The sequence below is a fragment of the Tursiops truncatus genome, chromosome 1 (assembly GCF_011762595.2).
Source record: "Tursiops truncatus isolate mTurTru1 chromosome 1, mTurTru1.mat.Y, whole genome shotgun sequence".
Taxonomy (NCBI): Eukaryota; Metazoa; Chordata; class Mammalia; order Artiodactyla; family Delphinidae; genus Tursiops; species Tursiops truncatus.
Window position 1 is genome coordinate 119,472,998 of NC_047034.1, and position 25,957 is coordinate 119,498,954.

The 25,957-nt window shown below is 37.9% G+C and overlaps 1 protein-coding gene across 1 annotated transcript in view; it reads right to left on the reverse strand.

The window, feature by feature from the left end:
* Positions 1 to 25,957, reverse strand: part of TNNI3K (TNNI3 interacting kinase) — a 296,461-nt gene that overhangs the window by 85,529 nt on the left and 184,975 nt on the right. Inside the window, exons 22-24 of the mRNA XM_019919967.2 lie at positions 16,389 to 16,441; positions 15,790 to 15,842; positions 11,822 to 11,954 (exon numbers count right to left, since the gene is read on the reverse strand). Coding sequence (XP_019775526.1) covers positions 11,822 to 11,954; positions 15,790 to 15,842; positions 16,389 to 16,441 — 239 coding nt within the window. The remainder of the gene's footprint in view (positions 1 to 11,821; positions 11,955 to 15,789; positions 15,843 to 16,388; positions 16,442 to 25,957) is intronic.

The window sequence follows — 25,957 nt, forward strand, 5'->3', positions numbered from 1 at the left end:
GGAAGCAATTGTTAAAATATTTTGAGCATTTCTTATATATTCTTCATATCACGGAGCTCATGTCCAATATACAATTATGTAATACTTTTTCCCCTAAATTAAATATAAGCATTTTCTCATGTTATTAAAATTCTATGTTAACATATTTTTATTGACTCTGCATTTAGTTTGATTTACTTAATTATTTCTCAATTTCAGGTTGTTCAAATTTGAGTGTAAACACTTCAAAGAATATGTTTTTTAATATGACTTTCCCAATTTCACAGATCATTTATGGTACTTTGAGGAGTGAGTTAATATGTCAAAGGGCACAACCACTTTAAAGACTTTTGATACATACTGATGAACACTTTTCCTAAACAGTTGTAATAATTTATACTCTCAATAACAAGTGTATGTCATTATACCTGAATCAGAATTAGGTTTTCTCATTTTATAAAAGATTTTGCTAATATGAGAGGTAAATATATCAGCTCATTTGCTGCTGTTTATATTTTGTTCTTTGATAAGTAGTGAGGCTTAATATTTTCCCAGATATTTATTAGTTATTTGTATTTAAAATATTAAGTTCACGCCCTTTGCCCACTTGGAATTTCAATATTTCCTTGCAACAGTCATCTAATTGTACAATGGTTCCAGGCTGAGGGCAGAGTCAGGAATTTCATTCCTACTTTTGTCTTCAATGCCCTTTGTAACATATTTGCATTATCACATTTTCCAACCATTTCTGGCCACTATCAAGTACAGTTGCTGACACTAAGAAAACAAAGAAACAAAACACTGCTCAAAACATATTTAGCAAACTTAACATGACTCAAAAAATATGTTTTTTGTGTCACAAAAACCTAGGCTTTTTAGGTTCCTTCCAGTAGCTACTCTTGACTATTTTTAATTCTTTTTGGAATGAGGTACATAAATAAGCAAACAAATAAACTGATGCTTAATGATCATTGATCTTCTAACTCTACTTTTTCACCTTATGATCAGTTGGATATTGTTGAGCTGGTACAGCTATAAGCACATAAACCGGTGTAGTGAACACATTTAAACTAATTATACATATCCCAATGGGTGGGGAGGGACTATTCATAAAGTGAGTTAAACTCAGATGCAGGTGCCAAACGTCTCCTCTGAAACTCTTAGACTGTGATATCAAGTATATAAAGTTACTTGTTTGCTTCTTGACACTGTGTCTGAAAAATCAGTTTAAGATGAACAATATTTAATTCTTCATTATTCAGAGTAGATTCTGCAAGGTCTCGGCATCTCCTTCTCCCTTTTGCTTTACGCACCCTTGGCAGTGATACTACTCATTAGCACCTCTGCCAGAAAGTGGGCAATGCAACGTGAAGGGTCATGGAATTGAAATTTGTCACCGTTGAGATTGCTTTGTCAGTCTTGCCTGAGTGGCCATGCTACACTAGCTGCTGGGAACTTTTCTGGTATTCCACATTCAGGAAAGAGACTGTCACCCATTAATCAATTTTTTACCTTGATTGCTACATAAAATATGTGAAATGATTTATGTAAACGTTGGTTTCCACTTTCACGACTGAAACTTTGCTATTAAGAGAAAATAAGGATACATTTGAAAATATCAATAACTTAATATTGAGTGCCTATTATTTCTTCAGTATTACCCTAAGATAGTTATCAATAGTTTGGCAAATTTATAATCTAGATTCTAGAGTAGGACTGTCTAAAAGAACTTTCTGCAATGATGAAAGTGTCCTTCTCTCTTGTTCAATACTGTCACATGTGGCTATTAAGCACATAAAATGTGGCTAGTGTGATTGAGAAACTGAATTTTTAATTTTACTTAATTTCTATTAATATAAATTTAAATTTAAATAATCATGTGTGTCTAGTGGCTTCCATATTGGACAGCACAATTCTAGAGCATAGCTCCCATTATCCTGAATGAGACAAATTAAACACAAATTTGTGAGTCAACCTCAAGGGTCTGCATAACCATGGTGTTGATTTGTGGATTCAAGTTCTTCGTTATCAAGAAAAGAAATGAAAGGAGATCATGATTGTTGTCTCTCAAAAGAAGCCAGTAATAGAACAAGCATTCAATACAACATGTGTTAACCTTCATTCATTTATTCAAAATGTATTGAACATTCTATGTGAGTGACAACAGGCAGAAAAAAACGAAGTGTTATGCTTTTCCAAAGAAATTGGTAAATGGATGAATAATAATAAAGAAATGAATTACTGTATATTTCACTGATTTAATGGTTCAATCATAAGTTGTGAAATATGATTCTTTTTCCCCTGTAATTCCTTTTTCCCTACCCTCTTTCTCTGCATTATATCTACTGTCATTTAGGTTTTAGTTTAGATGAATTATCTCTGGATGACCTTCCTATGGACTCCCATAGCACTCTGTACTACAATAGTATGTATTATATTAAACTTAATTGCCTATTTACTTGCTTGTCTCTGCAAATAGATCACAAGCTCCTTGAGGTCAGGGACTATGTCTTTTCAGCATTGTGTCTCCTGTGCTTAGCACAATGACTGGCAATTAGTAGGTATTCAATAGATATGCAGTGAATGAATCAATAAATGAGATAGTTCAAAATACGATTTCATTGGAAATAATATAGATCATGGTATACAGGACGCAGTACACATTTACCGTACAAATGAATGAAGATGATGGATTAATGCCAATTAATATATCGCCCATTATTATGATTTTAGGACAGAACATAATGCATAGCTATGAAGAAACACTGTAGAATGAATATAATGTTTAGTTTAATGTGAAATTAAAACATACTTAGATAAATTATTGAGATCTGGTGGCATATTTAGTCCATAATATTATCTTTTGTTCAAAACATTTTGGGAGGGGGCTTCAATAAACTGAAGCAGTATAAATACTAAGAAATGTCCTTAACTAGCATATCTGGAGGCCTAATTTTCAGTCTGTCTTTGCTTTTAACTCTCTGGGAGATCCTAATTAAGCCAATTTGCCTCTGTGAGTATTAATTTCTCTAAATGTAAGATGAAGCAGTGAGGGCACACAGTAATGGTGACAAGTGTGGGCTTTGGGGACAAGAAGCCATGACTTTAAGTCTTGACTACACCTCTTACCAGCATGTGATGTTGAGCATACATCTTATCCTAATAGAACCTGATCCATGGCTTATCGGCAGAATTAAAAGAGTCTTCATAGAGCATCTGTTGCATTGTTGGCTCTCAACAAGTGTTAGCTGTTATGGTTGCTTTAATTATTATCTACAGATCTAAGGCTCTGACTGATTCCTTTCAGTCTGAACCTAGAGAACTAGATATCAAAAATATTATTGTATATTTTCTATTCTGTTTAGATGAGAAATCTTAGTTCTTTGTGAGGTTTCTTTGAGCATGAATACCAAGTGAAACATTGCATTGCTACTGCAAATCACAAGGCTAAAAACCACCTCATTGGGTTTCCCTGGTGGCACAGTGGTTGAGCGTCCGCCTGCCGATGCAGGGGACACGGGTTCGTGCCCCGGTCTGGGAAGATCCCACATGCCGCGGAGCGGCTGGGCCCGTGAGCCACGGCCGCTGAGCCTGCGCGTCCGGAGCCTGTGCTCCGCAACGGGAGAGGCCACAACAGTGAGAGGCCCGCGTACCGCAAAAAAAAAAAAAGAAAAAAAAAGCACCTCATCTGTCATCAGTCCCAGTTTATAACGCAACGTGGCCATTATAGAAAGGATGACTATGCAGCTCTCCATGATGAACTTAATTAGCTTTATATTGCTTTTGGATAAATTGGTACTAGCTTCTGAATTCCTAAAGTTAACTTATCGCTTCCTCTCTTAGGTTTTATAAAAGTAAAAAAGAGAGAAATGAAGTACAATATATTGTTTGTAAGTTTTGTCTAAGACAAAATTGCCAGAATTTTTTTTCTAGTTGGTGTGTATGTGTGTTCTAAAAAATACAATTGATTCTACTTCATAGTTTTTAATGGGCAGGGCTGTGGTGAGACAAAGCAAATGCATTCTACCATCCCAGCAAGAGCTAAGACACATTCTTTGTTAAACTGACACTTTTCAGTGATGTATCACCAGAGCATACAGCATCTGAGAGAGACCATGAGATTGCAATCTTGAGATTGTACTAAGAATGGCTTAATTTTTTAAACCACATCCCATTCTCATTACAGACTGTCAGAAGAATAGATTAATTTGCACCATTGTCTGTTCTCATTGCAATCTTTGTCAGTGTAATGAAGTATTGGCATGTTAACATCAGCTATTTTCATAGAAATATCACCATCCGTTGGACCGATTTGATCTTTCCAGTGATCTGTGTAGTGAGTGGCTGGCATTACTCTTCTCAGTGATAAACTGATAAAGATGTCAGCATAGCAAACATAGGATTTCAGAACTTTAGTTCACTCCTATTTTCCTATCACCTGTCAAAGCACAGTCCACATCATCAATGTGCTTATGCCCTTTGAGGGTATTATATTTAAGATGCTTTAGGATCCTAATTATATATGAGCAGAACATAATCATCTAATATTAAGCAGGTGTAGCAAATGCAAATGGCTATAAATATATGAGACCTGTGACATAACTGGGTCTCTAAATTACATTAATTCATAATTTTTAAAACCACCTGTGATACACAAAATGTCTGCAAGCCATATTTGGCTACTGGACTGCAGTTTGCAACTCTGAGGTAAAGCCTCAACATGAAGTTTCACCAGAATCTGGCTAGACTGAATCTGCAGATGTTCTTAATTTGCTGCCATGTCCCAGACTTAGAGTCTGGCATTAAGGAAACCCAGGACACTGAGCTGAGTCTCCTTGTGAACCAGATGGCACCACACGTGAAAACAAAAGAAAAATAACAGGCTCTCTTCTTTGGCTCCAAACTATAATCTGAAAGTGATCCACAAAATTGGGTACCTGGTAATAAGGGAATGTGATTGGATAAAATACAGACTGATGGATTAAGTCATCCCAGATTTCTTCTTTAGTTTTTCATGAGGTACCAAAGGAGACAGGCCCAGGAGAGAAATAAACTATGGGAAGCAGGTGCTGGTTTCTTTGTTTAAAATGTATCCAGGACAGGGTCTTGTTTGCCAGGTCATACCAGCTCCTTTTTCATCTTGCCTGGTTCTTGTCTCTCTGCTTGACTTCATAGCGTGGCTCCTTGCCCTTCTCTCTTCCTGTATCCATCATCCTCCTGCTGGCTAAGCCAGAAGCCTGGAAGTCCTCCTGGTCTCCTCCCTCTCCCTGGTGCTTCCACCTCAATATGTCCGCAAGTCCTGTTAAAATCTCTCAAAACCAGCCTCTCCTTTCTCTTCACTACCTTAGTTAAGATTTTATACATTCTCTTCTAGATTACCTGGTTCCTTGCCTCTGTTTCAAACTTCTCCAATCCAGCCTTTGCTTTGTAGCAAGAGGGAGCGTTCTAAGATAATAGAGTTGTACTATTGCCCTGCTTAAAATTCTGCAGTGACTTCCATTGTTGACACAGAAGGCCCTTCACCATGTAGCTCTAGCTTTACATTTACAGCATGTATCTTGCTGCTGATTCCCTTGTATTCTCTGATTCATCGCTACTGAAAGATGTGTGAATCTCTCATGCTCTGCACCTTGCCCAGGCTGCTTTCTGCCAGGACACCTTCACCATCTCCCCACTATTTACCAGTTAAATAGTACTCATCTTTTAAAGATGCAGTTCAGGTATCATCTGCTCTAAGAATCCTTCCTTGATTTACCCACCAGTCTGGGCAGGAGATCCCTCGAAGGAGGAGCTGTTGCCCTCTGTGTTTCCCTCTAGCTGGGATTTACTCCGCTGACTGTACTTTTCTCATGCCGTCTCTGCACTACAAGGGAATGCCCTTTTCCTCTTTGTTTTCTCGCACAGTTCCTGGCCAGAACTGTGGATGGCTTAATATAATAATAATAGCTAATATTTATTGAGAGCTTACTGTTGCCAGACATCATTCCAAACCTTTGAGGCAAGTCCTACTAGTATCCCTGTTTAAAAAATAAAGACACTGAGGTACTGAAGTATAGCTTGGTTAAGCAGTTTGAGTAAGCTTGCAAGACTCATGCTCTTACACTTATGCCAAGTCTCTTTAGCCTGAAAAATATTTTCTTAAAAATTGCTTAATTGCCAATATTTAAAAATCTTTCGATATCTGAACAAACACACAGAAATTAGTTGATATGGCAACAGTGAGCAAGCATCCCTATACTTCCTTCATGGCACTGTTTGGCTGGGGCTGGGTAGCAGCTGTCCCCTTGAGTCAGAGCATGTGATTTCCAGTTCATCACATTATCCTGCATCAAGGGTTTTCTTGCTTCCCCTGATCCTGTAGGCATTTGATCTTGTGACCCTTGGGACAGTGAATGTAATGACTTTTTCATTTTTTTCTAAACCTGAGATTATAAGGTTAATTTGAACATATACTATGTAAAAGAGACCCTAACTTCAAGTTCTTCTGAAGGCATACTCATCACTTGCATAGGAGTCAATGCTAATATTTGCATTCTATTTATATATTTCACCCAGGAGATAGGATTCTGTTAAATCCAGGAGGATAAGCCATGTGTAATGTTGCTACTCCCATAATTGATAATCCTGTCCCACACTGTAGTCATGGATTTGTTGCTCATTGTAAATGGCTAATATGTAGCTTATATTGAATCTGATCCTTCACATAATTCATTGCTGAACATTTGCTAGACTGCCTAACCACTGTGATGATATTAACAGCCTCAGTTCTTGATGCATGGTAACTGTCCAACTTTAAAAAATTCAGTGTCTATCATGAACAACTTCTTTTGCCAATAAAGTACTATAAATTCCAGTATCTGAGATATTGGATTCAAGTTATTCTTAGGCAAGATATTTAACTGTTTTATTATATAATATTCTCCCTCCCAAAAGAGTATATATTCCTGAGGGCCCATGAGAGAGGGGATCTTTATCTTTTTGAACTATTCATTTTATAATTAGCAAAGGGTAACAAAGTAGAGAAAATTGCAAGGACACTGCACTGAATAGTGAAGAATTAAGGAAGATATTTTTGGAAGAAGTAATATTTAAGCTAAGGCCTAAAAGTAAATTGGAGTTAGTATGATGAAAAGTGGGGAGGAGTGTGTCTGATAAACAACTAACGTGTGCAAAGACACAGAAGTGAGAGGAAATGTGTCATGTTGGGGAAATGAAATAGTTCCCTGTGGCTGAACATAGAGGACAGGCTGCAAGTGGCAGGCAGTAGACCTGGGGAGGAAAGAAGAAGCATAACTATGGGGGCTTTGTAGATTGTTTTATGAAATTTTTTAAATCTTAAGAACAAAGGAAACACATTGAAGACTTTAAGTAAGGGGAGTCAGATAATCAAATTTGAGTATTTAGAAAGCTAAATGTAGTTATAGTATGGCAATTGGTGAAAAAAAGATGGTGAGCAAAACTAGAGACAAGGATACCATTTAAGATACTGTGCAGGATTCTACTTGTGAAATAAGGAAGTAGCAGTGGAGAGCAAGATAAGTGGATAGATTTGAAAGATATTTAGAAAGGGGGATTGAAAGTAAGAAAAGTGAAAAGAAAAGGAAGGAAGGAAGGGAAGAAAGACAAAAAGGAGGAAAGAAGAAAGAAAAGAAGGAAAGAGAAAAATTAATGGTGACTTTGAAGTTTTTATATTGGCTCCCTGGAGAATGAGAACTCCACTCAAGCACAGAATCATAGGAAGCCTCGACCTTATATTACAGTTTGCCCTTATCTTTCATCTTACAGTTGCAGAGAGATTTCAACTGACAAAGTTCACAAAATCATCTCATTTGATCCTCACAGTAATCTCTGTGGAGTCATCATTAATTGCACTTACCAAAGAAACTGAGCTTGTGAAAGAGCCCAGAGGCCAGAGGAAATGCAACACATTCAAGGAAGCAAGGAAAGAAGGTTTGGAGTGGCTGGAGCATAGAAAGTGAAATGGTGCAAGCAAGATCAGAGATACTGAATCATGTAGAGTGTTGCAGGACATAGTAAGAATTTTGAGATTTAATCCTAAGAACATGGGAAGCCATAGATGATTTTAAGCAATGGTCACATAATCAGGTTTGTTTTTAAAATGTCATTTTAGTAGATGTGTAGAGATTGGAGAGGAAGAGAAGAATAAAGAGAGAATGATCAAAGAGCTATTGCAGTAGTTAAAGTGATAAAGATGGCAGTTTGAACTAGAGTGGTGGTAGATAAAAATTTAGATGTAGATACGGGTATATACCTCACCAATTCTATTCAGTATTGTACTAGAAGTCCTTGCCTGTGTGAGAAAGCAAGAAAAAGATTTAAAATACACACATATTTGAAAGAAAGAAATAAAATTTTCTTTATTTATACATGCCCTAATCATCTATGTGCAAAATCCCAAAGAATGTACAAGAAAGATACTTGAACTGATAAGTTAATTTAGCAAATTTGTAGGGTACTAGGTTGTTATTTAAAAATTAATCATGTCTGTATACTAGCAAAACACATTATACATTGAAATTTAAAAAAACATTTAAAATAGCATCAAGAAACACAAAATTCATAGAAATAATTTTAAAAATATATGTGTAAGGTTTCTATGATGAAAACTACAAACACACTGATGACAGAAATCAGACCTAAATGAAGGGAGAGACATACTATGTTTATCAGTTGGAAGATTCAATATGCATAAGTTGTAAATTCTTCCCAAATTGCTCTACAAATTCACTGCACTTCAATCAAAATTCAAACAGGCTTTTTTTTTTTTTTTGTAGAAATAGATAAGCTGGTTCTAAAATTTATACAGAAAAGCAAAAATCCTATAATAGCAAAAGCAATTTTAACAAAGAAGAGCAAAGTTGGAGGATTCATAGTAAATGATTCTGAGATTTACTATAACTTATCAATGTATTGTAGTATTGGTATAAGGGTAGACTTATACCAATGGAACAGAATAGAGTCCACACATATGTGGTCAATTAATTTTTGACAATAGCACCAAAATAACTTAATGGATAAAGGAAAGTTTTTTAAACAAATCATGCTGAAAAATTGGTATCCATATTGAAAAATAAACAAATAAATTAACAAAAGGATAACAAACTCAACTTTTACCTTGTAGTGTTAAAAAAATAACTCTAATAAATCTTATAAATATAAAATCTAAACCTACAAGATTCCTGTGAGAAAACACAGGAGAAAAACTTTGTGATCTTGGGTGTGGCAAGAATAATTTAGACAGGATTCACAAAATATTTAAAAGTTTGATAAGGTAAACTTCTTTGAAATTAAAAAGTTTTGCTCTTTGAAAGACATTGGTAAGAATATGAAAAGGCAAATCACAGACTAGAGAAAAATACTTGCAAAACACATAGCAGATAAAAGATTTTACCTAGAATCTAAGAACTCATTAGTATATAAGATAATTTGCACAAATACTTCACCAAAGAAAGAGATATGAGCAGCAGATAAATGCACAAAAAGATTATCAACATTAATAGTTATTAGAGAAATATAAAATAATACCACAATTATTTACCATTATATACCTACTCAAATGGTTAATATTTTATTTTAAATAGACAATAAAAAAGTGCTGGCAAGGATGTGGATCAACTGAAATCCTCATACACTGCTGGTGGGAAGTCATAGTGGTACAAATGCCTTGGAAAAAATCTTACCATAAGATCTAGTAATTACCTCTTATGTATTTATCCAAGAATAATGAAAACATCCACACAAAAACCTGAACGGTTTTGGCAATTATATTCATAATTGCCCTAAAGTGAGAATAACTCAAATGATCATCAACTTGGAGTGGATGAATAAATTGAGGTACATCAACACAATGGAATATTACACAGGAATGAAAAAGAATAAATTACCAATAAATGTACTAACATGTCTCCATTTATATGACATTCTGGAAAAGGCAAACCTGTAGGGACATAAATCAGATCAGTGGTTGCTAGGGGCTGGAGGTGGGAAAAGTGACTTGATTCCAAAGATGCATGGGGGCTTTTTGGAGTGACAGAAATGTTCTATATTATGACTGTAGCTGTGATTATACTGTATATATTTGTTAAATATATATTTGTTAAAACTCATTGAAATGTTAGTCTAAAATGGTAAATTTTGCTACATAAGTGATACTACAACTTATACTATATAAGTTAAACCTGATTTTTAAAAATGACAATTGCAATAGTTTAAATGATGAAGATGGTGGCTTGAGCTAGGATGGTGGTAGATGACGGTAAGTAGTAGGTAGATCCAAGATGTCCTTAGGATGTAAAATCCACAGGAATGGATTGGATGTGAATGGATTGACACAGGAGGTGAGAGGAAGAGAGACATATCTCTCTCTTGTGAAAATACTACAATGTGTCTAGAATTATAGTGGATTTTTAACATATACTCATAAGCCTTACCAGAAAGCAAATTCTAAGAGGTAGAGAGATAGCAGCATATCAGAGCAAGACATTACAAATAGCAATTTTGGTCCCGTTCTAAATAGAGTCTTCTCATCCACCCTATAATAAGGGCCAGATCTCATCATTTAAAACCATAAAAGCATATAGAGAAAGATTAGGACGATTAAATAAAGAGCATATAATTTGTGAAAAGTACTTTGTTAGACACTATGCAGAGTGTAATTAAAGACCATATGGTTATTAGGGGGAAAATGCCTTGAATAGACAATATGAGTTATGGCTTTTGCTCTGCACATGAGTACTAATAAATATTGTGATCCTGGTTAAGACTTTGAACTCGTGAGCATCCACATTTGTAAGATATGTCTTTCCCTAACATCCCTTTTGACTTGATCCATCTGATATATTGTGATAGGGTGGCCACTTAAGAAGCTTACAATACAATTCATTTAAAATTTATTTACGATTTAATTTGAAAACAACTTTTCAAGCACGGTAAGTTCTGGGGATGCAAAGTCAAGGAGTTTTTAGACTCACAGTGGATACAAGTAAGTAAACAGTGAGACAGTGCTGTTGTATCTACAAGAGCAACCCAAATAAAATGGAGAGAGAGATGCAAATAAAGCTTACCTCAAATATTTGTACATTTTTTCCTGTGATTAGATTCCCTACCTCTACCTTCTACATGTACACAGAGTATCAATGTATATTATCAACAACAAAGTTATAGCCTCACTCACAAAGTTCCATTTTTAGAATGCATCTAAATATGTAATACAAAATTAGAAAAAACAATTCTCTTTTGTATAATGTGAGACAAGCAGAAAGCAGTCCTGATAGGTTATTTTTATGTGTTGCTACTTTCAGTTCACTCTTATATGCACATCAGAAAGGCACTTCTAAATCTAATCTCAAAAAGTAAATATTGCATTGTTCACATTATTTGTACCCACATTCCACATGGCCATTATCATTTGCTTGTTTTATTAACAACAGATACATCAAAGCCCTAAACTTTAATAATAAAATATGCCTACACTTCTGTGTGTCTGTATCTAAAACCACATAGTTATAGGCCATTAAGTTTTCTGGATTGGGCCACACCTTTAAACAATTTGAGACCGTTTCCTTACCTCTCACCTTGCCAATCCACCAAGAATAGTCATTTTGGGGGAAAAAATGTTTCTTGCATTTGTGAAAATGCACAGAACTCTGGAAATCAGAGAAACTTCTTTTTTTTTTTTTTTTTGCCTCACCCCGCGTCTTGCAGGATCTTAGTTCCCCGACTAGGGATTGAACCCACACCCTTGGCAGTGAAAGCACAAACTCCTACCCACTGGACCTCCAGGGAATTCCCTCAGAGAAACTTTAATTGAGGCATGGCTTACCTGGCTTGAGATGAGCAAACGGAATTTCGCCGGTGAGAAGTTCCCACAGACACAGAGCATAGCTGAAGACGTCAGCTTTGATGGTGTAGCGTGTACACTGTGTGAACACCTCAGGAGCCATCCAGCGGAGGTTCTATGGGTCAAGAAACATCCACAAGTCATTTACCAAGTGCTTAGTTCTTCTACTGTAGAATAGTGTTCTTCTTAGTGAGGATTTGTTAAGTGTTCTCTCGAAGTTCTCAAAAATATAAACTTAAAATAACATCGATACTGCCCTCAGTGTGCGCAATAAACTGGCCCGTTCATACAAAAACAGTGTGTTTACTGCTGCTGTTTAGTTTTTTAAAGGGCATTTTCTTTTTATCATTGGAAGATCATGAAATCCATAATTCTTTCCAAAATATTGTAACAATATTAATCACCAAGTAACACTGCCTCTTATGAAATGATGATCACAGCAGCAGCAATTTTTTGTGTAACTCTGAGCATCTTTCCCCTGGAAGCCTTACAAGCTTCTGAATAGCCATCCATGGGTTCATCTAAGAACTCTATGCCTCCCTGGGGGTGAGTCACGCACTGTGGGAGGAAGCTTCCCTCCTTTAGAGCTTCAGGTTGTAGTTTAGGAAGTCACTAAATTAGACCCATAAATAGTGCCCTGATGACTGAGGAGAGAAACGGCCTGAGTGTAGTGCCCAGAATATTCGTGTGCAGCAGATTCCTCACTGGCAGGATCAGGTCTGCCACATCTCCTTTGTTTCCCAGCAGTGTTATTTCTGAATGCTGTTTGCGCCATATTCCAGAAAGCAAGCCCATAAAACGTTACGAGTTTCCCTGTACAAAGGTCTACCCTCATGTTTTCACGGCATCATTTACACCCTTTTTACTTGCAGTTATGTATTTTTAATTTTTAAATATAAGTTTCCGTTTAATTTTTAAATATAAGTTTCCGTTCTGGGATGCATAAATTTGGTTTATTTGTGGTTTAGGAAAAAGAGGACTAGATTTTGAGTTAGGAGGTGCAAATTCTAGTTCTGGCTCTACTGCAGACTATTTGGGCAGTTCTGGGAAAGTCTCCTATGCTTCCTGGACCTCAGATTCCTCAAGGGCAAGACTGAGGAGGCAGCCCCTTCCAGCTCTAAAACCCCATGGCTTCATAGCTGTATCAATGGATTTTGCCAAATACCTGCTTTCTTTGTATTTCCACTGAAAGAAAACAGTATTCTTTTATTACTCCTAGTGAAATTCTGTGTGTAGTGTTGCCTGCTGATAATTCTTTTGAAGTGTCTACATTATTTTGAAGTCATGCATAATTGCACCTTTCCAAGAATATCTTCATTTCGATTATGGTGCTTATATGCAATTCTTCCACACGAGCTTTCACATTCCAAATAGCCTCCATTTATATAGCATATTATGTGTTGTGTCACAACATTGCATAATGGGGAGTAGGCATACAGTATGGCCATTTTTTTCACGGGGAGGGTAATAGAGTAATTAGCAAACTTACATAAAGCCACATAACTAGTAAGAAAGAAAATAACCTTCAAAATAAATCTAGAGTAGTGCTGTGCTTAAAGACTCCACTGCTAGGATAAAAGAATATTACTTGCTATTGGTGAAATTCAATTCGATTCCATTTGACAAAAGGTTATTTAGTCAGAGAGCCTCAACTGGCTGCATTTTAGAATCACCTAGGGGAACTTTTAAAAGATACACGTACCCAAGATCAACCTCAGGCCAGCGAGATCAGAATTGCTGGGGGTTGGATTCAGGTAAGGATGCTTTTACAAAGTTTCCAAAGTGATTTCAATGTGCAGCCATGGTTGAGATCCACTGAGTTAGCTATCTCTATGTCAAAGGTACTAGATGAGATCTGTTTGTCCTGTCAATAAAGGACTCACTCTTCCCACCTCTCATCTCCTACCATTCTCCTCCTTGCTTACTCCACTCCAGTCACTCTGGCCTTGAACACACAAAGGACTCTCCTGCCTCAGGGCCTCTGATATTACTGTTCCCCCTTCTACACTGCTCTTCTCCTCTCATGGATAACTCCACCATAGGTCTCTTATCAAACGTTATCTTTCTCTTTCTCTCATCTAAATGGCTCCCCCTATCACTCTCCATTCATATACTCTGCTTTGTTTTTTCTTCATAACACATCACCGTCTGGTATATATTTTGTTAATTTGTTCAACGTTTATCTTCTTCTATTAGAATATTAGCTCCATAAACACAAGAACTTTGTTCACTGCAATATCCCCAGTTCCTTAGAATGTCTGGCATCTAGTAGGTATTCCATAAGTACTTGTTGAATGAATGAGTGAAATTTAATTGGGGAAACCAGCATGCTTAATCCTACTTACAATACAACATGGTCCATGATGTCGTTCCTGCCCTTCCTCTCTTAACTCATCTCTCATTTTGTCTTCCTCACACAGAGCATGCCAACAGTGCCAAGCTATTTGAAGTCCCCCAGGAGGTCTGGTGTTTCTCATCCTCCCCTGTGCCTTTGTTCATGCTGTTGTTCACTCTGTCTGAATTTATTTATCCCTATTCATTCCACCTGAGCTCCCATGATGCTTTGTCACATCTCTGTCACTGAACGTCCCCACTGCTTTCAATCTTATCTGCTTATTACTATGTTTTTTCCGACAGAAAATGAGTTACTTGAGATCAAGGACTAAGCTTTTATTTGCATTTTGTATTCCTGGCCCTTTGCACGATGCCTGACACACTGTAGGTCGTTGATAAATGTTTGTTGAGTGAGTCAGAGTACTACCTAGTAGTGCAAACAAAATGCTACAAAAGCACAGAGAGAAAAGTGTGTGGGGAGGAGAAGGGGGGGAGGAAGTTTATGGGAGGGAAGTTACTTAAAATGGATACAATTTCCTGGGCCATGCAAGATGAGTAGACGTCCTCCAGGTGGGGTACAGTGAAGGGCTTCACGGGCAGAGAATATGATGCTGGCAGAGTCACAGGGCTGTGAAAGTGAATGAAATGTTTGGGGAATAGCCAGATGGCTTGTATGCCGGGGTCATAAGGGACTTGAGAGAAGTTTAGTGGGAGAGGAGGTCGCAGAGGAGCCTTGGGGTCACATCTGGTGGGGGGGTATAACATTTTAAGCATCATTGATGGTTTATAGGAAGAAGTGAATTGTCAGAACACAACACTTGGCTGATGTTGCAAAGAATGAACTGGAAGAGAGGACTGTAGTTAGAAGCCTAGAGCAATGGTCCAGAAAAGAGATGGAGAGGACCCAAACTGAGGCAGTGGTAAATGAGAGTTTGGGATGAACTTTAATAAAGAAAAGGAATAGAAACAAACAGAAAAAGTGATTGAGTAGTGTGTAAGCAGAAGCAGGAAAAGGAAGGAACAGAAAATTAGCCCAAGCTTGGGTAATTAAATAACACAGCTAGTCCAGAAAGAAAAGTGCACTTCTTTGTGCAGAAGGGATGGGAGAAGGCAGATGATGAACCTAATTGCAGACATTTTGAGTACAATTATGCTTGCTTCAGATGTTGGCATTTATATTTTTCTTAAACATTAATGCTTGACTATATCACCTATTGCCTTACAATGTTAAAATGGAAACTATGAATTGTTAGTAGATACGGGTAAACTATGGATTTTATGGTTACCTATTAAATGTTAACTCTACCACTTAATAAGGAGATCTAAACATGAATGCCAATTATCCATGCCTGCCATGTACTTTTCGATTATATTTGAAACAAATTCTGTTATTTTTTCTGTAACATTTTCCAAATATATATCTAATCTATTTCTCTAACAGAGCCTTGAAATAGTTCTTTTGGGGGCTTACTGAAAATAGAAACATAAAACATTATCCCGCCCTTGGGAGAATGACATTTCTTCCAGTTAAAGCTGCTTTCATCTCCCTTCTTCTCATGCTGAGTTTACACATTTCAATTGTTTCATAATTATAGGGAACACGAACAGCAACAAACCCCAGGTTGTTTTGTCATGTTGTCTTCATCCAGAGACTGCAGAAATCTTGATTCTGAGGGAAACAGAAAACAAATTAATGTCAAAGGAAATATTTTAAAACCAAGGTCAGGGGCTTCCCTGGTGGCGCAGTGGTTGAGAGTCCGCCTGCCGATGCAGGGGACACGGGTTCGTGCCCCCGTCCGGGAAGATCCCACATGCCGCGGTAGCGGCTGGGCCCATGAGCCATGGCCGCTGAGACTGCGCATCCGGAGCCTGTGCTCCGCAACAGGAGAGGCCACAACAGTGAGAGGCCCGCGTACCGCAAAAAAAAAAAAAAAAAAAAAAAAAACCAAGGTCAAAGATTACAGCTAAAAGTTTGAAATGCCAAGAAACCTCTAACTTATTTAAATTTTCACTTCCTTTCTTTTAGCTGAGAATATGAAAGAGGAAAAACCGAAATAAATGATATACTTTTAAAATTCATTGAAATATGAATGACTTAGAGAAGTATAGCTGTCAGTGTGAAATCCATTTTCAGATTCATCATATAATATCAGCACCAATGAGTAATGGAGAAAGAAACGGATGCCACTTTGGGCATTATTCATGGAAATCTCACCTCCAAAATCTGCCACCACAGCATGCCCATCCTCATAGAGAAGAATATTGTGACTGTAAAAGAAAAAAAAGTAGATATTGAGTATACTATTTCCTAATCTGAATGGCCTCTCAATGAAGAGGATGCTAATCATCACTTGTTTACCCCAGAGGATAAATGACTCCCAAAAGGCTAACAGACATCTCAGATTAGTGACTCTGGTTTTCTTAGTTTTGCTAATCTGAAAGGAATGTTTATAAAATGTGGTCATTTTATATCTGACTTTGAAAGTATACAAAGTGTTCTACTTTAGATAAACCTTCTAAACATGTCAAAAAGACCCATTAGCTGAAGATCAGTTTTTCAGCTCTTTGAAGTTCATTTGTTAACAAAATCTGGCTACAGGCAATAGTAAAATGTACCTGTGAGCATATCAGAGTCAGAGCAAGGGATTAAGCTTGCTAGAACCCTAGGCTTATAAGGACAGTTCAAGGCAGCACCTGACATGAATAGGAAAAGGACTCTTTACAGACAATGTCTTGGTCATTATGTTCTAGCTAGAATCCCAGGACAAAGAAGTGTTTTTAAGGCCTGTGAAATGAGGCCGGCTAATCTACTTTTTAAGGTCTTGGAGAGGAAAACATATAAAGGTCTTCAAAGTCTCCTTTCCAAACCAGAATTCAAGCTAGATCAAGGCTGTCTTTTTCAAGAAGTAAATCAAGGCTGGGGCAGTCCAAAGAGAGGTCATTCCTCCCACATATTGGTGAACTGAATTGTGGGATATCTTATGGACAAATGTATTGTGACCCAAGATTGCCTTTGAGTGTTTCTTACTGAATGCCTTTTTTTATGCTTATTTCACATTTGGTTTCTAAATGAGTCATTTCAGCATTAGGAGATCTCCTACTGGGTTTCTTTTAGTGCACATAGGCCATACTATATTAATTTATCTGCTCTATACTTAATTGTTTTGCTTCATGATCAAAAAAGGAAAATTTTATTATTTTCTAGTCCCAAATAAGTCCAGTATGATATTGAACCATTTATATAAGTGCTTCCAGGTGCTGAGTTGAGCTTTATAAGAAAGTTAGTTTTGAACTTCTCTTGTATCATAAATGAATTTTACTTTTATGGTATACACTTAATCCTCTTTTCAACTACCAAAAATCTAGAATGTGTTCAAGATTATTTGCTTGGAAGAGCTCAGTGTAGAAGTAACATAGGGTGTTGAAACAAAAACCCCAATATGTTCTCTTTAGCTGTAAATTACCGATTAATACATGCTATGAGAATGACACTATCATGATAAAGAACTCTACAGCATCAGGAACTCTCTGGAAGTTCAAAGGCAGCAAGAAGAATGCATCAAAATGCTGTACCACTAGATTCCTTGAAGGATTTAGGTGACTTCCTGTACCACAATCCCTTAGCCTATCAAAGGATAATGAGTGTTACATTTCATAGATATCATTAAAACACATGCTGAACATGAATCACCAGTCAAATTAAATGATTATATGTATAGTACCCTATCCATTAATTTAATTTTGATTCAAATTAATTATCTAGAACAATGGTTATCAAAACAACTAGCAGCATATTCTCAATATAGAAAACAGCTTTGTAAATGGAGCTGCCTTAGTTAAACACAGGGAAAGGCTCACAGAACCCCTACTTAAGCTTCACCTTTTCCAAAAATAGCAGTCCTTGAGGCAATAGCTTAAAACTATGCATGTAGAGAAGCCCTCAAATAAGTTACATGTCTAGGAAATATTTTGTTTATTCATTTGTTTGTTTAAATTTCTCTAAAGTAAATATTTTATGTTAACAAGAATAAGGATGACAATACCAGCTAACTGGAGTTGGGGTAGTGAAATGTTTAGCAAAATTTTACTCTTCTAGCAAAAGAAACAAGTGAATTTGGTCACTAGGCTGCCCAGTGCTTCCTGGTATGAGAGAGGCAGGATGTCTCAGGGTGCAGGGATTATGCTCATTGTTGTATCGCCATCATTTTTAGCGTGTGCTTATTTTTGGCACACTGCTTATACTCCTTATCACTCAATAACCATTTCTTGAACAAATAAAAGAAACTTAAAATAGAAAGTTACAAGTTTGGAAGGGTAAAGATTACATTAGTTAATCAGCAAGTACTTATTGAATATCATTCATCATTCTATAAATATTTAAAATTCATAGACTCATATGATTGGAAGATAAATTAGAACTAACCTAGTTTAACTCTCTTAGCTCCAGAGGAGGAGTACAAAGCTCAGAGAATTTAAGTGTATCAACAGACATTATATAAGTAGCTAGTGGCAGAGAAGATATAGAATCCACTTCATCTAGGCCAGCATTTCAGATTTTAGAAAAGTGCCTGGCAAATAGTAGGTGATCAGTGAATTTTATGAATTATTCTTGTGTCATATTATGGACCTTTCCCCAAAGCATGCTATTTACTTTCTCCACATTATCAAGATACACTGTTGGTGGGAATGTATATTGGTACAGCCACTACGGAGAACAGCATGGAGGTTCCTTAAAAAATAAATCACAGCAATATCCTTTTTGACCCACCTCCTAGAGAAATGGAAATTAAAACAAAAATAAACAAATGAGACCTAATGAAACTTAAAAGATTTTGCACAGCAAAGGAAACCATAAGTAAGATGAAAAGACAACCCTCAGAATGGGAGAAAATATTTGCAAATGAAGCAACTGACAAAGCATTAATCTCCAAAATTTATAAGCAGTTCATGCAGGTCAATATCAAAAAAACAAACAACCCAATCCAAAAATGGGCAGAAGACCTAGACAGACATTTCTCCAAAGAAGATATACAGACTGCCAACAAACACATGAAAGAATGCTCAACATCATTAATCATTAGAGAAATGCAAATCAAAGCTACAATGAGATATCATCTCACACCGGTCAGAATGGCCATCATCAAAAAATCTACAAACAATAAGTGCTGGAGAGGGTGTGGAGAAAAGGGAACACTCTTGCACTGTTGGTGGGAATGTAAATTGATACAGCTAGGATGGAGAACAGTATGGAGGTTCCTTAAAAAACTACAAATAGAACTACCATACAACCCAGCAATCCCACTACTGGGCATATACCCTGAGAAAACCATAATTCAAAAAGAGTCATGTACCACAATGTTCATTGTAGCTCTATTTACAATAGCCAGGACATGGAAGCAACCTAAGTGTCCATCGACAGATGAATGGATAAAGAAGATGTGGCATATATATACAATGGAATATCACTCAGCCATAAAAAGAAACAAAATTGAGTTATTTGGAGTGAGGTGGATGGACCTAGAGTCTGCCATACAGAGTGAAGTAAGTCAGAAGGAGAAAAACAAATACCATATGCTAACACATATATATGGAATCTAAAAAAAAAAAAAGTGGTCATGAAGAACCTAGGGGCAAGATGGGAATAAAGATGCAGACCTACTAGAGAATGGACTTGAGGACATGGGGAGGGGGAAGGGTAAGCTGGGACAAAGTGAGAGAGTGGCATGGACATATATACACTACCAAATGTAAAATAGATAGTTAGTGGGAAGCAGCCACAGAGCACAGGGAGATCAGCTTGGTGCTTTGTGACCACCTAGAGGGGTGGGATAGGGAGGGTGAGAGAGAGACACAAGAGGGAGGGGATATGGGGATATATGTATATGTACAACTGATTCACTTTGTTATAAAGCAGAAACTAACACACCATTTTAAAGCAATTATACTCTAATAAAGATGTTTAAACAAAAACCTAAAAACTAAAAATAGAGCTACCATATGATCCAGCAATCCCACTCCTGGGCATATATCTGGAAGAAACCATAATTTGAAAAGAAACATGCATCCCAATGTTCATTGCAGCACTATTTACAATAGCCAGGACATGGAAGCAACATAAATGTCCATCAACAAAGGAATGGATAAAGAAGATGTGCTACATATATACAGTGGAATATTACTCAGCTATAAATAGGAACAAAATAACGCCATTTGCAACACCATGGATGGAACAACAGATTGTCATACTGCGTGAAATAAGTCAGACAAAGAAAGACAAATATCATACGGTATCACTTATATGTGGAATCTAAGAAAAAAGGTACAAATGAACTTATCTACAAAATAGAAATAGAGTTACAAATGTAGAAAAAAAACATATTTACCTGGGCATAAGAGGTGGGGAGGGACAAATTGGGAGATTGGGATTGACATATACACACTACTACATATAAAGAAGATAACTAATAAGGACCTACTGTGTAGCACACGGAACTCTACTCAATACTCTCTAATGGCCTATATGGGAAAAGAATCTAAAGAAGAGTGGATATATGCATATGTATAACTGATTCACATTGCTGTATGCCTGAAATTAACACAACATTGTAAATTAACTCTACGCTAATAAAGTTTTTTTGAAAAGTGTCAAGTTTGTAGGATATTCCCTACAGAGGTTTTTCGTATATCTACGGTTTAAGTCAAAACCTTAGATAACTAACTGAATTTTAGGATAACACAAACTCAATAGCAATGTTAATTACCCTTGCTAACTTGACTTTGCCTTAGAAACTCAGCCTTTTTAACACCACTTCTTTGATGACCTGAACCTTGAGAGAAGAATAACAATAAAACATACAAAGAAGGATAACTCAAGGTCTTTTTTTTTTTTTAGCTTTTCTTCTTATTTCTCCAGTGGCTTTCAAATAACAACGGTTGCTTTTGCTTGGGTTTCCCAGCAAGGAGAGATCAAGATAAAAGCATATAAATATATGCTAACATTGGACTGATTTAGCAATCATAAAGCAATGTGATGATGGAGGCAGCAACTAAAGCAAATCATCCAGAAGCCAAGGAATGCCACAGCTTCTGGAAGCTGGAAGAAGCAAGAAACTGATTCGCCTCTAGAGCCTGTAGAAAGCACTGTCTCTGATGATTCCTTGAGTTTAGCCCAGGAAAACTAATTTTGATCCTCTGACTTCCACAAATGTAAAAGAATAACTATATGTTGTTTTTAAAAAAGGACACTATGAGAGATGCAAAGTGATGAACATTATAGATTCCATCCTCAAAGACCTTAAATTCAGCTCACGAAAGCTTAGATGAGTGTGGGTAACATAAGAATTCAAAGAAAACAGTGGAGTTATAAAAGAAATTAGCTTTGGGCTTCCCTGGTGGCGCAGTGGTTGAGAATCCGCCTGCCGATGCAGGGGACACAGGTTCATGCTCCAGTCCGGGAAAATCGCACATGCTGCAGCTGGGCCCGTGAGCCATGGCTGCTGAGCCTGTGCGTCCGGAGCCTGTGCTCCGCAACGGGAGAGGCCACAACAGTGAGAGGCCCGCGTACCACAAAAAAAAAAAAAAAAAAAAAAAAGGAAATTAGCTTTGAAGTGGGCCTCAAGGAACAGTCTACAAATATCGGCTGAGAGCTGATCATGCGCCAGGAAATTTCCTATACACTGGGATATAGTGGTGACCAAGACAGGCAAAGAGCTTATGAGCTTACAATGCAGTGAGGAGGAAATGAGGCTGAGACAAAGGGGGAAAGAAGTGTAGGTCAGGGAAAATCTTGGTAAAGGCCAAGAGTTGGGAATGTGTGCAGTCTGTAAGAGGAGTAAAAGAAGGATGTACTTACTAAATTGGAGACTACATGCTGGAGTGTCATGGGGGGAAACTGAGCAGATGTGGTGTTGGATTACAAGGGAATTTGAAAGCCAGGGAGGGAATTCCAGGCTTGACACAAAAAGCTAGTAGGTTTTTATACATAGGGTGCAATGCTCTAAAAGCAAGGGACTAGTGTTCAAAAATAATTTGAGGTACTGAAAGACAAAAGTAATAAGGTAAAGTGGAGAACAAAACAAAACAAAAAAAATAGGATGAATCCATCAAAATATTTGAAAGAAGTGTTTAGATCTTGGATCTAAACTTGGATCTAAACTATATCTAAGCTTAGATATAGAGAAAAAAAGGGAACAAAAAACTTAGGATCGGGCTTCCCTGGTGGCGCAGTGGTTGAGAGTCCGCCTGCCAATGCAGGGGACACGGGTTCGTGCCCCGGTCCAGGAGGATCCCACATGCTGTGGAGCGGCTGGGCCTGTGAGCCATGGCCGCTGAGCCTGCGCGTCCGGATCCTGTGCTCCACAATGGGAGAGGCCACAACAGTGAGAGGCCCGCGTACCGCAAAAAAAAAAAAAAACTTAGGATCATCTTCAACTTTTCCAGTTTGGAATACTTAAGCAGAAAGCAATAACATATCCAAATTGAAATGGCTGTCTTACTAAAAATCCTGTGAATTTTTTATGAAAAGTATAGTGGCTGACTTGGGAGGCTAAGGAACTTGACTAAAGTCATTTTTGTGCTTGGCAAGATTGGACTCACCAGATAAATAGCTATTATTTTTACTGAACTGAAATAACATTCAAAGTGAACTCTTTTGTCCCTAACAAACAATAGCAAATTAAACAAAACAAAGATGTAGTGACAATTTAGGAACATAAGGACAATGTGAGTTCATAGCAGCAAATGGGGCCAAATGTCAAAAAGGATGCTGTGAAAATGTCATTGCAGAATGAGAGCACTTTGGGAAGTGCTGGAATAAAATGAAATGTTCTCTTCACCTCAAGATAGTCTTTTGGATCTGTCCATTTCTTCTTTAAATGCTCAATAACAAAGAAAACTAATTTTTAGAACTACCTCTAAGATTCACCCATTAATTTTTTAGTTTAGTGCTAAGCCATACTTCCCATCTAGAGTGAAGCAAATGGAGGGGGACAAGTAAGGATGAAGTTGATGGAATCTGTGCTAATTAGTGACAGCACAAATGCCTCCTGATGGGTGTCATATCAGAGTCAGAGAGGTAATCTGACAGGTCACTGGCATTGGAGCGGAGGGTTCCTAGGGAAAGGGCTGACCTGGGAGCTGGGATAGTAGAAGTGGTGTGATAATTATTAGTGATGAGCTCAAGGGTTATTACTGAGATATGTCGTGAACTGCAAGTTTTGAGAAGGGTGAGAATAGTGAAAGTTGTGGGAGTCATGTGACAGTAACAGAAAGGGTGGTAGTAAAGAGAGAAGGGATTAAATATTGCGTGAGAGCCTCCTGTGGGCACACGCCAGTGCTTTCAAGATTTTTACGTTCCTCCTGGAGCCACTTTGTGGTTGGTATTAGCATACTTCTTCTACAGATGGATAATGGAGGCTCAGAGCGGTTATGTAAGATGGCCAGTATCATAGCTGGTAAGAGGTGAATCCAGCAGTCAAATTTCAGTCTCCAAAGTCTGCCCTTTTTAGGAGAAGCTGAGCCTTGCATCGTCTGGATGGGCCCTGAGGAGCCCAAACTGCTAAGGCTGGATTTCTGGACAGATATTCCAGAAATTTTGCTTGGGTGAAGAATGGTCTACCAACTAGTGTCTAAAATACCTGTGTTCAGCATATGACTGTAAGGTCATAAGACTGAAGTAACAAGCTACATGGAAAGTAAGCTAGTACACCTCTGTACCACCAAGACACAGCAGGCAAAGACTAACCTTCCTCCCTCCCAGAGTATGATTAATGTGTCATACACAGGAATGAAGCACAGTCACTGTGAACGGGTACTTGCAATCCGACCTGGGAAATAAGCCAGGCATATGAGGAGTGTCAGTGGCTTGGAAGCTATCATCAGGATCAAAAGAGAGAAATAAAAGAAAGGCGATGGGAATTCTGAGACTTCCTCTCCCCCAGAAGACCATTTGGGAGGTTCATTTTTATTTCTTTGCTTTTGTGGAAGGTTCTGGGGAGTGGGAGTCTGCTGTTATATCTGATGCTTTACAGAGCACCTTCACGCACATGGTCACATTTGGTGGAAACAGTTGAGTCAGACCCTTTTAATTTGAATTTGATAAAGAAACCTGTCAGTAACTGCTGGCACTAGCACCTTAGCCCCAATCCTACCACCTGGGAAAGGAATCCAGGGGAGGTAAGGGGCAGGAGATCAGATAGACTACCCCGAGAGGAAGGCAGAGAACAGCTACTATAATACACCAATCTGTACACACAACAGCGCCCACGCCCACCGGCACACGCTGCTTGCCTTCTAAACTCTCCAGACACGTGGTTAAGGGCGAAGTGTCACTGAGGAGCGCTCTCCAGATAGCAGGGAGTTTGGTAAAACCATTAAAGGAAGTTAAGCAGATAAAGGTCAACTGGTCCTTAATTCTTACAGCGATTTTTTGGCATTTCTGGATTTAACACTTGGACTTAATCTAAGTGAGTATGATTTTAAAAGCCCATGTTATTTGCTAACTTGTGATTTTGTTGTTACAAGTGAGGCTTATGTTCAGAAGCAAGCTGTTTGGCTGACAAGTGTGCCGGGTCAACCTGGCAGTGTCAGCAGCTGAAACGGCTTTCTTGCTGCCCTGGGTCATCCTGTGTTGTAGGAGAAATGATAAGCTGCAATCATGGTCACCCCTGTGAGCACTGCTCAGCTTTACTCTTCCTGCTGTGAAGGTCTAGTTTTGGGCTAGAAACTGCAGTGTCTGCCTTCAAAGAGAATGCAGTCTGATTGGCAATGCAATGCAAACTAAAAGGGAGAGACATTATCATCACAAGCTAGAATTTAAAGTGGTTTTCACTGTGAAAGACCTAGAGAAGAATCCAGAGAATGTAAGAATTAATTCTGAAAAAGATCATTAACAAAGGAGAAGAAAGAGTCTTAAGAATAGGAGGGATAAGAGGTAGTATGTAGGACAAGGACCCATATTCAGGATACCTGGTTTTTGCTGTTTCTAGTCCTGTGATTAAATCATAATATTTGAACTTTTCAAGTCTTCCTTTCCTATCTTTAAAAATTGTGAGGGGAATGAAGGATATTAAAAGAGATAACACATGGAATTTTGTAAACTGTGAACTGCTAAATAGGTTTTCTAAAAAAATAAATTTATTTATTTATTTTTGGCTGCATTGGGTCCTCGCTGCACGCGGGCTTTCTCTAGTTGCGGCAAGCAGGGGCTACTCTTGGTTGCAGTGTGCAGGCTTCTCATTGCGGTGGCTTCTCTTGTGGAGCACGGGCTCTGGGAGCGTGGGCTTCAGTAGTTGTGGCGTGTGGGCTCTAGAGCACAGGCTCAGTAGTTGTGGCGCACGGGCTTAGTTGCTCCACAGCATGTGGGATCTTCCCGGACCAGGGCTCAAACCCATGTCCCTGCACTGGCAGGCGGATTCTTAACCACTGTGCCACCACAGAAATCCCAGTATTGGTTGTTGTTAATAAACATAGGACCTAGCTTACGGAGTGTTTGTAATGACTTAAAGGCAAATGTGCTTTGTAAACCATACAGCCGTGTACATGTTGGGTATTAAGTGATGAGTCTTGAAAGTGATTTCCTGAATCAAAACCCACAGACTTAGAGAACGAACTTATGGTTACCAGGGGGGAAGGGTAGGGGGAGGGATTGTTAGGGAGCTTGGGATTGACATATACACAATGCTGTATTTAAAACAGATAACTGATAAGGACCTACTGTATAGCATAGGGAACTCTGCTCAATATTCTGTAACAGCCTAATTGGGAAAAGAATTTGCAAACGAATAG